The sequence below is a fragment of the Ictalurus punctatus genome, chromosome 26, assembly GCF_001660625.3.
Source record: "Ictalurus punctatus breed USDA103 chromosome 26, Coco_2.0, whole genome shotgun sequence".
NCBI classification, from domain to species: Eukaryota; Metazoa; Chordata; class Actinopteri; order Siluriformes; family Ictaluridae; genus Ictalurus; species Ictalurus punctatus.
Window position 1 is genome coordinate 4,110,692 of NC_030441.2, and position 17,272 is coordinate 4,127,963.

The 17,272-nt window shown below is 40.9% G+C and overlaps 1 protein-coding gene across 3 annotated transcripts in view; it reads right to left on the reverse strand.

The window, feature by feature from the left end:
* Positions 1-17,272, reverse strand: part of gpc5a (glypican 5a) — an 83,540-nt gene that overhangs the window by 17,698 nt on the left and 48,570 nt on the right. For all 3 annotated transcript variants that reach the window (XM_017458148.3, XM_017458149.3, XM_047151256.2), the window contains one exon: positions 8,895-9,057. In XM_017458148.3, the coding sequence (XP_017313637.1) occupies positions 8,895-9,057 (163 nt within the window). The remainder of the gene's footprint in view (positions 1-8,894; positions 9,058-17,272) is intronic.

Consider the following 17,272-nt stretch of genomic DNA (forward strand, 5'->3'; position numbering starts at 1 on the left):
ACAAATTAGAACATGACTGCACAGTGACATGGGAGTGTTTAGATCCAATGTCACTTGTCTGTGTGTGTGAGTCTTAGAGCTGTACTGTGGATAAAGAGCACTCATGCAGCAGGTTGGTGTCCAAATGATGAATACCCATAACGCACTGTGGCATTAAAATGGCCTACATATTGAGACTATTTTGTGTGGTGTGGGACATGTTCACAGTGGACCGATGATAAGGTTTATGTGACCTACAAAGTAAGGAGTGTGCATATGGTTTGGGACACATCCACATTGGACACACCTATCTGTCTCCCATAAAGACACGCCCATCTGTCCCACTCAAAGACATGGCCATGTGTCGTGCTCAAAAACATCCATTAGTCCCACTCAATGACACAACAAGCTGTCCCATTTAAAGACACGCCCCTCAGTTTCACTCAATGAAATGCCCATTTGTTACTCAAAGACATGCACGTCTCTCCCACTCAAAGACACCTGTCTGTCCCACTCACTCAACAGCATTCCCATTTGCCTCACTCAAAGACATGCCAAGTGGTGTACAACCTGCTTGAAGAATAAATACCACAGATAGTGCACCAATTCAAACACAGCCTACTATGCAGTACAGAAGCTTGGGATGTAGCCAGTGACTGTGTGTGTTTGGCTGGAGCCCTTATGATACCACTTCAGAATATTCACACTTTTTTATTATTATTTTTTTTTTAGATGTGGATAAAAGCACACTTGGCATGCAGACTGGTGATTGTGTAAAGAATGTGTTAATTTGTTTTAATTTAAATTAGTTTAGTGTAGTGCTCTTGCTTCTCACTCTCTCCTGCACCTGCTATTGGTAAAAAAAAAAAATAAATAAAAAAAAAGGCCCATTTTGTTTTTTAAGGGAAGCAATGCCAAGTGAACATCACTCGAGTTCTGCTATTGAGTCGCAACACATTCAAGGACAAACTTGGGCGATGAGGAGAGCACGCTCAGAGATTGAGAGAGAGAGAAAAGCACTACCCATCCTTCACTGAAACCTTTGGACCAGTTTCAAATCAATCCTCAGAAAAAACACCCATGGCTCGTCGGGAGAGGGAATGATTGATCCCTCAACGACAAAGCTCTAAAGTTACACTCCGACTCGATTTCACCCACACAGAGATGCCGACACATTGTGTCTTCACTTTCACACTTCAGCTAACGGCATTTTCACATCCAAGCACACCTAGATGCTAATGCAGGAGCGTCCTAAATGTGATGCATAGGGCGCTTGAACAACTGTTCAAAGGTGTGGGATTCACGCATTTTTGCTCTGGGTAATATATATATATATATATATATATATATATATATATATATATATATATATATATATATATATATATATATATATATATATATATATATATATATATATATATATATATATATATATATACACACACACACACACAGTATTCTTTAGGTCAGTCATTTAAGTTGCACAATATAAGTGAAGAAGCAGAAGGTGGACGGGCGAGAGCTGTAGAGTTCATTAAGAGATCTAGAGTAGGGGCGACGAAGGTGTTGACTGCCCGCTCTCACCTTTGTAACCAGAGATAGTGTTTTTCCTCTCGCTTCTCAAGGTGTAACTGTCACCGAATTTGGCTCTAAAAGTGCCCTTCAGAATGAAGTGTGCATGGCCTTTTTGGCCCTAATTAGCAGAGCAAGACATTCAGTCACAAGGAAGATGAAAATTCGTGAGTATGAAGTCTGTATATTAATCAGCTTCTGTCCATTTGAGGACTAAAAAAAAGGTTTTTAAATGAATGTTGAGGGAATTTATATTGTAGAATTTCTGCTTAAAACCATGCCGGTTTTAAAGAATCACAGGTTATACTTTTTTATCCGGTTATAGTTATGTTTATTGTTGTGGATAATTCTCATCATCTAGGTTATATATATATTTTTTTTTAAAAAAGGCAGCTTGTCATGTTACCAAGAAGCCGCAAAGTGTAAACTCCGTCCTGAAAACTTTCTGAATGTCTGAACCCGGAGTCCTTCCATACATTTCACCAAAGACATCATAATTTATTATTTTTTTAAATTCATTTTTCTTATATGAATCCTTGTGAATGAGTTGTTAACTGGAACTGATAACATATTAGAACCAGCACATGAATATAAACCTATGATTTGGAGCTGCGCTACTGTCAGAGCTACTGTTATGGAAAATGAATCAACACCTTCTGACCAATCAGAATCCAGAATTCGACAGGTCATAATTTGCCCATGGTCATATCAAACAAACATTATGCTATGTAAAATGGCTTGGGTTGAATTGGCAGCAAAAAGGCCTTTGCAAGCCCTCAGTTTGGCAGTGGCTCAGAGTGGCATTCTACATTACCTGATTTCTCTACATAAACTATGTCAATGATGCTCCTTTGTCAACATAACTAAATATAGCTAAACTGTTCCAATCCTAACCAAACTGCATACCAAGCTGGAGCAATGTTTTTTTTATTTGCTGTTTAACCTGCACCACCTATCTAAAGTCTTGTGCACATCCCCTGCATTTGTATGATTGATGACAGAGGAAAACCTCTAATAAGAACTGTATGCGTTTTGTCTTCATTACCTGGGAAAGGCCAGTTTTAGACAAATGCAACAGGCATGTACACACCATTAGGTCATTGCTTTAACAGACCCTATAAACAGAAGTGAGGAAATTACGATGAAAATGCAGACTATTTCTGGTCTCAGTTGTGGGTCTGAAAGGTGTTTGTTACTGGGTACATCTTTAAAATTGCTCTTCAGGATGATGTGTGCTTGGCCTTTTCATTCTTTATTACTAAATGAACCATCTGGCTTCGCGCAGGCCGACACTCATTGGGCAGGTGTGGAGAGAAAAGTGTGAAAATTAACATTGGGAAAAGAAAAAAAAAAAAAAAAAAAAAACTGAAAAAAGACCTAATATTGAGCCCTGAGGAACACTACAAGCAAAATTAACCAAGGAAAAATGCAAGAGTGCTGATCTCTTTTCTGGTGCATTTGTGATATAAATTGATTATCATCTCATTATTAATAGTACAAACAAATCAAATGGGTGTTGAAGGCATGTTCACTTATATGACTGATGGTTTAGGTATACCTATGCTACATATATGTATGTACTATACAGGGTATAACAAGATTCTGCCTTTCCTAGTGGTGAGAGTAGCCCGTCTCACCTCAATAAGTGAATAAACAAAGAAAACGAGCAAAGACATTTTGAAATAATGTTTCAAGCATCTCTCTCTACAGGGAAATGACTGAGAAGTCATTTTATCCCTCCCGCAGACATTCATGGCTGTAAAGGAAGATAATATTGCACTTAGGTTTTGAAGCCAAAAAAAAAAAAAAAGTTGCTTGGTGGGGCTACCAAATTCACTTCAGAGGCCTGCTGAGTTTGAGGGAACAGTACAGTATTTCTGCTACTACAATAATGTAATATGATTCTCTAGTTCATCAGCAGTAGGTGTGTAATGATGGGCAAAGGTGATCTCTCGCACAGAGACACTTGATGATCTGCAGAATTGTTCAGGAATCCAGCTGATGGAGCTGAAACTTTGTTGAATGGTTCGATCGCGCCTGCCCTCAGAAGACAAGGCTTTATTGATCCTCTCTACTTCTTCAGTGATAAATTCTTTTCATCATTGCCTCCTGCTTTTCTGGTGGGTGGTGTGGTTGTTCTATGTTTCGACTTCCCTCATATGGTCCTCCTACCAAAGATCTGCAAGGATTTCAAGGGAAGGGGATGAAGTAGTATCTTTGTTGTTCCTTAGATTGTGCTTTTACAGACCAAGGTCAGTGATCTCATTCCTGCAAGCTGTTGGAGCCAGTCTTTCAACATATTTGTCACGATCCCGAGTGCGCCTATCGCCACTGGGACAATGCTGTGTTTAACTTTCACCACTTTCTCGAGTTCCTGTGTCTGTCCCTGGGTTACAATAGAGATCACCATTGCTGTTCCAGATCTGATAGTATCATAAGATCTCAGCTTTATTTTTCCACTAGTCTTTCCATTTGGACTTGAAGGTGCACCTCGTGTTTCTTGCAGATGTTCCCATGCATCAGTGATCCACCATGTTCTAGGAAGTCAAGGGGTCAGAGGGGGTCATTTCTTGCATGTTTCGTGTCTCATCCAGGACACTTTCTAGGCCCTTTACTCTTTTGTTCCAGCTAGTTTGCATTCTTTAGTGCACCAAGGGATGAAGTCAATTGCCTATAAAACATGAGTAATCCTGGATCAGATGTTCCCCAACAGACCTGTTTAATCCAGGCAACGAGTATCGTTCCCCAAAAGTGCTTGGCCACCTGATATGTAAGTTTTTACTGTATCAGTCATTTGTTTTCCCAAGGGTACATAGAGTTACTAATAAGCAGATCATTCATTGCTTTCCCATACGAAGAATCCACAGTCCCACCCAGCTTTTTTCTTACTGGCTCATAAGATCGACACTGCTGAATTCACAAGTCAGAGTTCACCTACATGAATTTGGAAAACATGGATGCTGCCAGAAGCATATGTGCTTCTTTCACATCCCACATCCTATCGCATTCAGTGATTTGTCTTTCTGCAGGTTCATTGTATTTACTTTCAGTCTGCTGCTTTAGCTGAAAAAGCAGAACAAAAAAAACGTTTTCAGCTTTCTCCTATATTTATCTGCATTCATTAGACCATTGAATGTGACCCGGTCTCTTACAGTGTTTGCTGGAACTTGCCCCCAAAAACCATGACGGAGCTACCACTTAGACTCACGGAAATCTGAAGACATCAGCATCAGTGTGCTTCTTACCAGCAGTTCTGACCTTTGCCAATCAAAAATCGTACATTTATCCATTGTAACAGGCTACTTCCGGAGTCAGTTTGGTGCATCAAGGTTTAAGGTACTCAGTTCACTGTAATCTTTCATACTTTGCTTTTTTACAGAGAGTGGTTTCTCCACTGCTGCACTCACCTACAGCGCCGTTTGTCAAGATGCCTTCTGACTGTTGTAGTTTTGTACTTCTGCACAAGACGATTTTGGTATAGTACTATTATTTATCAGGTTCAAACGATCTGACTTTTCGGCTGCAATTTCTGTCTTTCAGTTGCCTGTTTTCTAAAGGTCTTTTGAAAATCCGGTTTGGTGAGCCGACGAGATCCTCAACGATCAATGATCGTGTGTCGGGCGAGTGTGTTAGCCTGACCATTTTCAAGCCACACCAGCACTGATAACTACCACAGAGAAGTGATAAGCATAGGAGGAAAAGCATTTTTAAATTGCCCACCAAGGCATATATATTTAAAGGTAATTATCATCATTTTTCATTTCAATAGAGCCACAGTGTAGAGTTTGAACATCAGGAGACATCATGTAAAAGCTGAGGCTGGAGTCTGTCTGGGGAATTCTTGTTTCATTTGTAGGCCATGCAATCTCAACTCTAAATTCCAAACATATAAAAGACTTAAGACATCGTTCCAAATAATAAAATGCCGCCCAATTAGCTTAGGTTAGCCCAGTTAGCCTAGCGTTGCTAACTAACATCCGACCAATGTCACCTGCGATCTCGAGTCAAGTTTATGAAGAGAATTTTTTTGTGGACAAACATGCCTGAAACTCTCAACAGGCCTTCACTGTGAGGAAAGGTGGAAGATACCATTAGCCACCAGAAATAAGGAAGGGAGGGAGGTCAGAAATGTGTCATAAAATGGAGAGCAGATCAATAAAGTGTTAAAGTGTCATCTCAGGACAGGAGCGATCGAAACCCTTCGACAGTCTCTCGACTCCATTAGCGGGATCCATACCAATCCGGCAGATCATTACGGCTAATCAGGTGTGTGTGAGAGAGAGAGAGAGAGAGAGAGAGATCACCTTCGGCCGTCATTACACACCTTCTGCTGATGAACTGAAGAGTCATATTATATTAACATCATCTCCTGACACGGGCTTTTAATTAGCGCTAACGCTGCTAAAGGACCCTCCTCCGTTTCCTGTGATCGATAGCTAACGTTTCTGATAACGACTCGCTGGCGCCCTTTAGCTCTTCCATACACTCCTGAGCTAAACACACACCCAAAATCCACATTGCAGCTCTGGCAACCTATTTCAGTTTAGCCCTTGCTAGATTATTTAATGCAAGGTGATGCTGGATTTAGTAGTTAACCAGTTCTTCAATGATCCCCCACCAGGTTAATCTGTAGCGTGGGGTTAAGATTATGGCTTTGATTTCAATTCTGACACTTTCATTCATCTGAAATTAGCATCATATTTAGCATAAACTGGGTGTACATTTCAATGACAAATTCCATGCTAAAAGGGATTAGCAAGGATTTCTTCTGAGGTTTTTTTTTCTTTTTCTTTTTCCATTTAATTCAGAAAAAGAACTCGAGTGTAAATCACATTACTGCTAATCAAAGCTAATCATATTTAGCAGATTATTCTGTTCAAACAAATAAGGCACTTGGGGGAAGACGTTCATTTCGGGAGATAAGAAATGTTCATTTCGGGAGATAAACACAAAAAACGAGCCTCATTCAAATGAACGAGGTCAATTAAAGGTCAGCATTTTTGTTTGAATGCAGATACGCTAACATTATGCGTGAGATAATGACATGCAAATCCGATCCAAAATATTTATGCTCTGCTCGTGCGGATCCGACGACAAGGCCTGTGGGTCGCTTCCATAAATAATTGGAAGAATAAATAAATAAATGGGGCGTGAGCTTCTCCTGGAGTGTATTGTGATTAATTCGCACGAAAGCCGAAGGGCTGCGATGGATATTAAGCAGATTAAAGCGTGTCCGTCTTCATTGCCCTCAACGATTGAGACACAAATGGTGTCTTTTAATGTTTAATAAAAACAACGTTCAGAGTTCGTCCTGTTTAAATCACGCTGAAGTAAATTAGAATATGTTTATAAAGACACTGAGTGGTGGGATGATATCACAGTATATAGTGATAAGAGTTCATAGGAATGCAACAGAAATCAAATTTACAAACTCTTCACTTAACTTTAACTACGCCCCTTGCAGTAACTCTTACGTTGAGACAAGACATGACTACTGAATTGCTTAATTTTTTTACATTTCGCATTGCGACTTTCAAAAATTGTCTTTTTTTTGTGGATAACATTAGGATTAAATCGTTCATTTCACTTAAAGCCTTCTTTGACCTTTGCAGTGATCCGCCACTTTCAGCCGTTAACGTGTAACGGAAGTGTAATTGTTATTTATTTCAATGCGGATAACTCGTTACTTCATGTTTAAAAGCCAAGGCCACTCAAACGGGCATGGCCAATTCCACTTCCATCTGTATTAGCATACAAATTTTGTGATTTGAAGGTTTAAGACATACAAGTGTAACTGTTAGAAAGGACCAGGGGGACGCAAGCTGAGAGAAAATCTGATTTCGGTTTCCAGCGAAACCACAAATCGAGGTTATCCACACTGGAGTTATATAAACTGTATGGATCAAGAGGAACTGAGGTGCTTGATCTAAGTGAGGGGGCGTGGCCTGGTTTGACGATGAAAAAGCGGCACAGAAGAAGGAGAGACGAACGTTGGCATAACACAATGATGTTGCCTTTTGGTGACCCGTGACACCAGAAGAAGGGAAGGCGATTAATCAGAAGTGTGTGTCCGAGAGATAAATGATAGCAGAACGGAAAGAGCGGCTGGAGAGATTGATTTAGAGACACTCGGGTCAGAGAACAGGGGAGATGGAGACCAGGCGGGTTGTTTTTATCTATAAGTAATCCCCATTAGTTTACATGACATTTATTCATCCGTTAGAGGGGGAAAAAAGTCTGGAATAAAATGCATTTTCACATCCAGTGGAGGAATTTGAGACAATTTGTTTTAGTGATCTTATTTTGAGAAGCACTGCTGTGATATTTAAAAAGTATAATATGGCTGTATGACATCATGGCTGTAGTTCAGTTGTAGTGAATCAATCCAGCCAACCAGCCATCCATCAATCCATCCATCTACCATCCAATCATCAATCCAATCCATTCATCTGCCCATCTGTCCATTCAGTTTATAAATCCAACCATTCACCCATCCATCCACCCAGGAGCCAATAATAAAGCCATCCTTTCACCCATCCATCCATCCACCCATCTGACCATCTAGCCATACAGCCAGCCCACCTATAAATCCACCCATTCACCCATCCATCCAGCTAACCGATGATCCATCCACTCTTACCCTATCCATCCATCCATCTGCTGATCTGTCCATCTACTGTACCCTGCCAACCATTCAACCATCAACCCATACATTCATTAATTACTGATCCATCCATCAACCCATCCATCCACCGAGTTAAACATTCTTCATACATCTGCCCGTTCATGCATACATCCACCCACGTGACAATCCATCATCAATCTGTCTGTCATGCATCTGTCTATCCATCACTAGACAGCCTGATCAGTCCCATAGTGTATTGGGTAATTTGGACAATTTTATGCCCATTTTCAGTTAGAAACGTTTGTGCAGTGCTTGCTCTGATGCAACCTTTAATAAACTTGTCTTTGCAAATCCCTGTACCATCAATGCCTTAATGCAGTGGGGAAATTGCCAACCCCCCCCCCCCCCCCCCCACAATTCAGTACTAAGGTAAATGTTCAACCACAAAAGGAACCCTTTTGGGCATTACGGCAGCATTTATGTACTGCAAATGTTTTAAATTTAATTAATGCTAAATCACAGCTAATCATATTCACCTGAGTGTTCCATTTGGACAAAGTAGGGTGAAGATGGTCATACAAGAAATACACATAAACCAAACTGAATGAGTTTAGCAGCTCAGGTATGAGATAACGAAGCCCTAAAATGGCTGCCATTCTAGTAATAACATTAACTAGTCATGAACACGTGCATTACAGTTGATGTTATTACTCACACTCCGGTGGTATAATGATCCTGGTTTCTCCAGCTTTGTCGCCAGACCCCCAGCATCCGTCCTCATCATCACATTGTCCACTAAACGTCATGTCCGTGTCTCCGCTGCCCATCTCGATCTGGCCCAGAGTGCCCACTTTAGGGATAAAACGTCCCTGCAGGAGCTGGCACACAAACAAGTTCTTAATAGAAATAGAATTTTATACGTTTTTATATAAAATTAAAAAGAATTTTAAGAGATCATTTGGAGCATGCTAGCTAAAAATTATATACAAGTTGCTAGCTAGCATGCTAGTTATAAATATAGTTTGTATAAAACAAAGTACAAAGCTACTTCCAGCCTGTGGCTCAGTCCCAAATCCGTTTATTTGCCTCTCTTTGTACACGTCCTTCACAATAAAGTTGAAGTGTTCATCGCCCGAGGGAACGGAAGAGAAAAATGAGAAAAAGGCCATGATGAAGCATTCCTCTCCGGCCTCGAGCACCGCACGTTATTCTCAATCACACCTGCACACACGCACACTTTAAAACAGATTGGTTTGTGTTTGAGCACGGCAGAGGCCCGGAGGGACGGAGGGATTTATCTCCTCTGCTGGACGAAAGACCCATCCTCTCTCTTTCTTATTGCTCCGGCCATCACTTCATCCTCTGAATGGCATATTTATTTTAGCTTCATCCTCTAAATGAGAATCAGTATGGCTGCTTCCCACGCTTTTATTGCCTCATTGTCTTTAGACAATTTCTAATGCTGGTGATACACCCTCTGCACCCGAGGCCAAAGCTGCCTTACCCAATATTTAGATTTTTTTTTTTTTATGGAAAAAGGTCAACTGTTTATTTTCTAATACTGCAGAACCCACTCCATTAAAACAAAACAAAACAAAACAAAAAAATCATCATTGCCCTCTAGTGGATATTCAGCATCTAACCAATCGTATTTTGGAAAGCACGGCCGTTGTGGTGATGTGTGAGGTTAGAGCTAGCATTATTAGTGCTTATTTTTAAGGATTATCATTCTGAAAACCAAATGTCTACTTCTGAGGTACATGCCAACAGCTACATTCAAAGGTGAATAATAATAATAATAATAATAATAATAATAATAATAATAATAATAATAAAAAATAGCTAGTCAGCAACACTGATAAAGCTAGTTAGCATAAAATGCATGCGGCTAGCATTTGGCAGCTAGGAAGCTAACTGCTATGAGCAAAAGCTGTACATCCTCTCACGCTATATGTAAGCATTATATAAAGGCAATGTAGAGCAGCTCTTGATAAAGCTTTGTCTGAACCGACATCTCACGTTCCATCTCGGTTGAAAGGCGACAGACGCTACATTAGCCTGTAGCGATTAGAAGAAACTCCAAAGTCGTCACAAGTGCGTCGTGTCCTTAAAAACTGTCCATCTGCTGCCTTGTGTCCATTAAGACTGTTTAAGCATGCGGATCAGCTGTAAAATTAGGGACGGGAAAAAAAAAAAAACTAAAATACGGCATTAAATATTAAATAAAAATGACGTGCCTCCGATGCTCTGAATGCTTTATGGCTCTTTGCGAAGGATATTTCATACCATCGGCGAGCGAGTCGCTCTTCGCTCAGAGATAAATTAAATAAAAGGAGAGCGAATATAATGATCCAGTCAATTGAACTCACTCTGCACTCCAGGCTCAAAGCTGTAAAATCCCAGAGAATAACATAAAATAGTTCAAATATCGCTTTTCTTCATCACCAGCCGCAGACGGCTGACTGGCTTCTATACGTTTTCAGATTTCAAATCAAGCTCTTGTTGCGTCCTTTCCATTTCAAAAGCTAACAATTTCCAGAGACTTGACTGACTGACTAACTAGGGTTTGTGTTAGCAAGCAATTAAAACCCGGTCAGTTAACACCTCACAAAGAAGAGTTGACGAAAAATACAACTGCGTATTCAGCAGTCAGATAGTAGCCTGCCAGAAGTTACTGTATGAGCAAAAAATCTTAAAAAAATAAAATAAAAAATAATAATAATATTGGCGACGCTACACAGAAACTAGCTACAATGCGAATAAAAGGGACAAATGAAGAGTGGCTCGAAAAGAGAACATGTCTTAGTGCTATTGTAGCCTATTTGCTAACTAGCTAATACACTACTAAGTTATGATGACAATTTAAAGTCAGCTAATTAAACGAAATTAGCAAAAATAGACTTAACAACTAGCACTTAGTACATGTTTACATGTACAAGCTAGCTACAAGGTAATTTGAGGAGTAGTATGAATAATCTGCTAGCTAGGCTAAATAGTTGCAATCCTGTAAGAAAGCACAATACCATACTTGGAACCTAAGTGCAATATAAATAAAGGGATTAAGAAGAATTGAAGAAGAAAATACCCTGCTAATGAGTAAACTAGTAGATAGTTGCCAATATTCATCAAGCTACTTGACTAATTATGAGTTAGCATATGTCAAGAAACAAGCTACATAAATACTTCGCTTGCTAATCACCAAATTAGTAAAGACCATCATAACTCTGCACCAATTCAGTAGCCATAAATTGCTAGCTTATAGGCTTATCAGTGATTGACACAGTACTAATAACTAGCACGCTACATAAAACATAATTCACAAATGCCTGTTAATTATGTTAACGTCTTTATTTAGTGCCTAGATAACAGTCTGTTAGCCAACAGGATAATCAGCACTTAGCTTATGAGAACATTAACCATGTATAGAAGCTAGGTTCAGTGTAATTAAAGAATAAGTAGAATTAGCTTGCAAGCTAATAGTCAGAAAACAACCTTAGAAATGAGGTATGTTATATATAAAGGGTCGTTCAGGAATTAGCAAAGCTAAAAAAAAAAAAATATATTTTTTTAATAATTAAAAATCTAATTAGCTCATGAGCTAGCACATAATACACATTCAGGTAAATCCTGATTAAAGAACAGCACAGCTTTAAGCTATTTTAGCCAGCTGATTTACAATAACCACACAAACTTTTAGCTAAAGGGCTAATAGGAGTTAGTATACAATAATAATAATAATAATAATAGCTAGAGTGTGAAGGAAGAGATAGTATAATGAGTATTTTTTTGGTCACATATACATTCTTTTCTTTGCATACCCCAGCATGTTAGGAAGTTGGGGTCAGAGCACAGGGTCAGCCATGATATGGCGCCCCCTGGAGCAGAGAGGGTTAAGGGCCTTGCTCAAAGGTCCAACAAGGGCAGCTTGGGAATGCCGGGGCTTGAACCCCCGACCTTCTGATCAGTAACCCAAAGCCTTAACCGCCAAGCCACCACTGCCCCCGACGTACCTCGGATAAATAGATAAATAACCTGTTAGATAATTAGCAAGGTATCTTCACAAGACTATTTATCTAGTTGTATAATCTTCTGCTGGCTAAATGGCTAATGAGCAGGAAACAAAACTGTTGTGTTTAGAAACTAGCTATAGTATAAATAAAGAAATAAATGCCTCGCTGGATAATGAGCTAATTAGCAATCGGCATATAAGTAACACTAAGCTAAAGCCTGACTGAAAAAAAGATAGAAAACTGAAAAATGGACAACAAATATCTTTCCAGCTATGACATTAGCGCTCTATAAATAACCTGACAGGGAGGCTGAACGCACACGCAACTGCTAGCGCTCTGTTCCAGACGAGTTCTCGAGTACACCATTGTTGAATGTTATCAGCTTGTAGCAAAGAAAAAGAGAGAGACGGCAAGATAATTGAGGAGAGAGAAGCAGAGATTAAAAGGCGACAGTGTGAAGCCATCGATCAGGGATTAAACAAAAAGCCCTGTCTTGCTCTTTCAAAGCCTTTTTTTCTGCTCCTGGAAATCTGACTGCTCTCCTCTCTGGCACTAACACAGCGTGGCGATGCTAAAGAGCGATAGCGCTGATTATCCTTCGTTCATGCTGTCGTTTATTTCTAGGGTGAAGAGAGAGGAGTGATAAAGGCCCCGCATTGCCTTTGTGCTTTATGCTAACGCTGAAAACTGAACGAGTCATTCCCTCCCGCTGAATGCTGTATCATTAATGCTAGCGCTCTGTAATGTACCTCAGTAAGATTAGCGATCTGGAATTTGTGTTTGCTCAGACTTTCAGAACGAGAGTGGAACACGGATGAGCGGTCCTGTGACCCTGCAGCACCAAGCTGTTCGGAAAGCCGTTGAAACACAAACACGCTAAGCCGAGCATGTCGCTCCATTAGTAGTTTTTTTTATTAGTGCCATTTCTGACTCAGTTTTCAAAACAGAGACATAGAGAACGCAACATAAGCTAAACGCTAATATACAAAAAGCTGGGAAATGGAACACCTGATGTTCAGAGGAAATGGACACGCTATTACTGTCAGCTTAGTTTTCATGTTTGGCTATAGGTTTTAGTGTCGCAGAAAGAGCACTGCTGACTTATCTAACAATTATTTTATTCATTCACTATCTCTCTATCTAGCTGTCTGTCTGTCTGTCGTCCCCTATGAGATTTCAGAATTCCAGCTTTTACTTCATGGTATTTATATGTAGATGCGTTAAAAGACACAGAATATAGCACCTTTTGTATCGGAACACCCATTTTTGTAGGTGAGCAAAAATATTGGAACATGACTGACCGGTGTTTCTTGTTGCCCAGGTGTGTTCTGTTAGACTGATTTATTTTATTTTTTTTAAAACAACAAATAGTGCTGGACATTTACTCTTGGTTTTAGTCTTCAGTTTCACCTGTGAAGATTGCATGTTGTTAAAAAGGATAAACCAACATGAAGATCAGAGAGCTGTCGATGGGAGAAAAGCAAGCCATTTTGAAGCTGGGGATAATGGGGAAAAAATCAATCAGAGGCATTGCAATACAACAATTTGGAATGTCCTGAAAAAGAAAGAAACCACTGATGTACTGAGCAACAAACACCGAATGGGTTGACCATGGAAAAACACAACAGCTGACGACAGAAACGTTGTGAGAGCTGTGAAGAAATACCCAAACACAACAGTCATTTACATCACCAACAACCTCCACAGGGCAGGGTGAAAGTATTTCAATTCACTGTTCAAAGAAGACTTCAAAAACAGAAATATACAGGCCATAAAACAAGATGCAAACCACTCATGAGCAGTAAGAACTTGAAAGCCAGATCGGAATTCGCAAAGAAATACAGAGACGGGCAACAAAAGTTCTGGAACCAAGAAGAACCTCTACCAAAGTGATGGAAAAGCCAAAGTGTGGAGAAAGAAAGGATCTGCTCATGATCCAGAACATACAAGCTCATCTGTGTAACATGGTGGAGGTAGTCATGGTTTGGGCTTGCATGGCTGCTTCTGGAACATTCTCACTAATCTTTATTGATGATGGAACTCAGCAGCAGAATTAATTCAGAAGCCTACAGAAGCATTCTGTCTGCCAATTTACAGAGAAGTGCATCCAATCTAACTGGGAAGAACTGCAGCAAGACAATGATCCAAAGCACACTGCCAACTCAACAGGGGACTTCATCATGGGGAGGGGTAAGGTTTTAGACTGGCCAAGTCAATCACCAGTCTTTAATCCAGTTGAGGAGCACTTCACCTCTTGAAGAGGAAACTGGAGGGAGAAACTCCCTGAACAAACAATTGAAGAATGCCTGGAAAAGCATCACAAAAGAAGAATGTGACAGTTTGGTGATGTCGGTGAGTCGCCATCTTGATGCAGTTATTGCAAGCTAGGGATATGCCTCTCTCCGTTCTTCTGTCCGTCTATCTACTGATTCATCCATCCATCTGTTTTTTGGTCTGTCCGTCCATCTCTCTCTCGGCCTACCAGTCAGATACCTGCTAGGAGCCGTGGCATGTAGCAGCATGTCTCTACAGTCAGGTCACATCTTGTTCTATTTCTCATGGATTGCGTGTTTGGAGGAAAGCAAACGTGCCATTTTCGAGCTCTGCTGACGACCGGGTCATGTTTTTAATCACACACGTCCGAAGTCATGAACGTCCAGAGGAAACCCGGAGGCCCCTGATCCGTCTAATCCCGGTCTGTCTTCACCGGCTCGTCTTCAACATTCACCCCAACACTCAGGCGGACAACATTCCACACGCTGCGATGACAAGCCGAGCAGAAGAGTGGTGCGTTATCTAACGGCGGCTTTGTGCTGTGGCGGGAAAATGGATTTATTGTGAGGCTTGACAGCATTATTAGCGCCGCCACTGTATATAAACCACAGCTTCATTAAGCTCATAATGATGATGCAGGTGCAGTGATCTGTTCGTTACTCGGCGTGAATTTGAATTTCACCTCAAGCCAACAGCCGTTAGAAGTCATATAAATAAATAAAAATTTTAAAAATGAAATGGTATAAATGGTACAGACTAGAGCCGTGATAATAGCTAACCAGATTGTTCAGTCAGACAGACAACAAAGCAAAGTTTCATTAGCAACACATCTCAGGTAAATGTTGACGTTCTGGATAATTCAGCCTTGTTTCCACTGTTGCCTTTACATCGTCCATTTTATATCTGAGCTCTGTATTCCTTCCCTTCCATGCTACTTTCATACCATTCATCGAGGTAAGGTCACAACCTATGGTCGACCCTTTCATTTCCAGTCAATTGAGAGTTAAGTGTTTTCTGACGTCCATGTTGGCTCGCTGCCTAGCAACAGTGACCTCATGACGTTACCCCACTGGAATGGAGAACGTGTTGGACTTGCACATTTAGAAAACCATTCCGTTTGAACGCACCATCAGATACAATGTCATGTGATTATATAATAACTGTGTGTGTGTGTGTTCCTGCTTCCGTTAAAAGCGGAACGAATATCAAGCGTATGCGTTCAGAATATTCTATAAGATATGTTATCACGGAGGAGGAAGTGTGTGAAGATGCTATATTCTGATGGAAGAGAGAGTGCGCGAGTGTGTGTGTGGATTATATTCTGATGGAAGCGTGTGTCCAGGCTGGAATGAAGTAATCTAAATGCGTTCAGGTTCAGATGGCGTTTTCTGTGTGTGTGTGTGTGTGTGTGTGTGTGTGTGTGTGTGTGTGTGTGTTAGAGAAATGCCAGTGTCAGTATGATCAATAACCCCATTAACTTGGGGGGGGGGGGGGGGGGGGGGGTACAGTGTTATACGTGCCTTTATGGAGATTACAGGACCAAAATGCATTGCAACAGGCCCTGTCTCCGAAGTAACGTGTTTACTACACAGCAGTGGTTCAGCCTTACGCTAGTTTGCGGACTAGCCCGTTTACTTGAACGCTAGTTTGCAGACTAGCCCGTTTACTCGAATGCTAGTTTGCGGACTAGCCAGTTTACTCGAACGCTAGTTTGCAGACTAGCCCGTTTACTCGAACGCTAGTTTGCAGACTAGCCCGTTTACTCGAACGCTAGTTTGCAGACTAGCCCGTTTACTCGAACGCTAGTTTGCAGACTAGCCCGTTTACTCGAACGCTAGTTTGCAGACTAGCCCGTTTACTCGAACGCTAGTTTGCAGACTAGCCCGTTTACTCGAACGCTAGTTTGCAGACTAGCCCGTTTACTCGAACGCTAGTTTGCGGACTAGCCCGGTTACCCGAACGCTAGTTTGCGGACTAGCCTGTTTACTCGAACGCTAGTTTGCTGTTTATTCTCTTTATCAGAACTTGTGCTTGTTTTAGTCTGTTTACTACGATGCTAATTTGAGGTCAGACTCTAAATTTGAATGCAAGTTTGTGTTTTAAACTGTTTACTGCAGTTGTTTTCATGACTATAATTCCAGCATTGACGTCTAGCTTCAACATTTTGAACAGTCGCTAGTGAACTCTAAGAAGGCTCCCTACTGAGTTCCCTCAGCATGAGGCGATTCGGTGGCAGGGGATTTACAGAGCTCTGTTTGGGTTCTGGAAATCTGAAGAGAGGCCCGGGGGCGGCTAAGCGGGGTGCGCACTGCAGAGAGAGAGGGAAGTTTAACAAGGCTTAGCGCAGGGCTTCCTGCTTCCAGATTTCATGGGATGTAGCGAATCTCCTCAGGAGTTCAATTGCGCTTTCAACACTGATCTGGCACCGAGTCGACATGACTGAAGTTGAATCGAGCTAGAAACCTTCTAGTATGAGGTCGGGGTGAGGGGGGGGTCAAAGGTGATGTGTGTCACTTCCTGATTAGACTGAGAGAATTAAAATTTTTAAAACACACACACGCACGGTCAGCAATTAGCCATTAAAAACAGATTGATATAAACGGTTTTAGAAGAGCAGCTGTGTGACGCTGATAAGCCTCATTAACATGCACCTCGTTTAGCCCGAAGCTTAACGAAGCATTCACTAATTAACACACCACCGCTGAGTGCACTACTAAGTGCACTTTAAATCTCATCTGGTCTTAGACGTTCTATCAAATTTACGCCGCCATCACAATTCACAAAGGGTTCTTAGTCTCCATCAATAGTT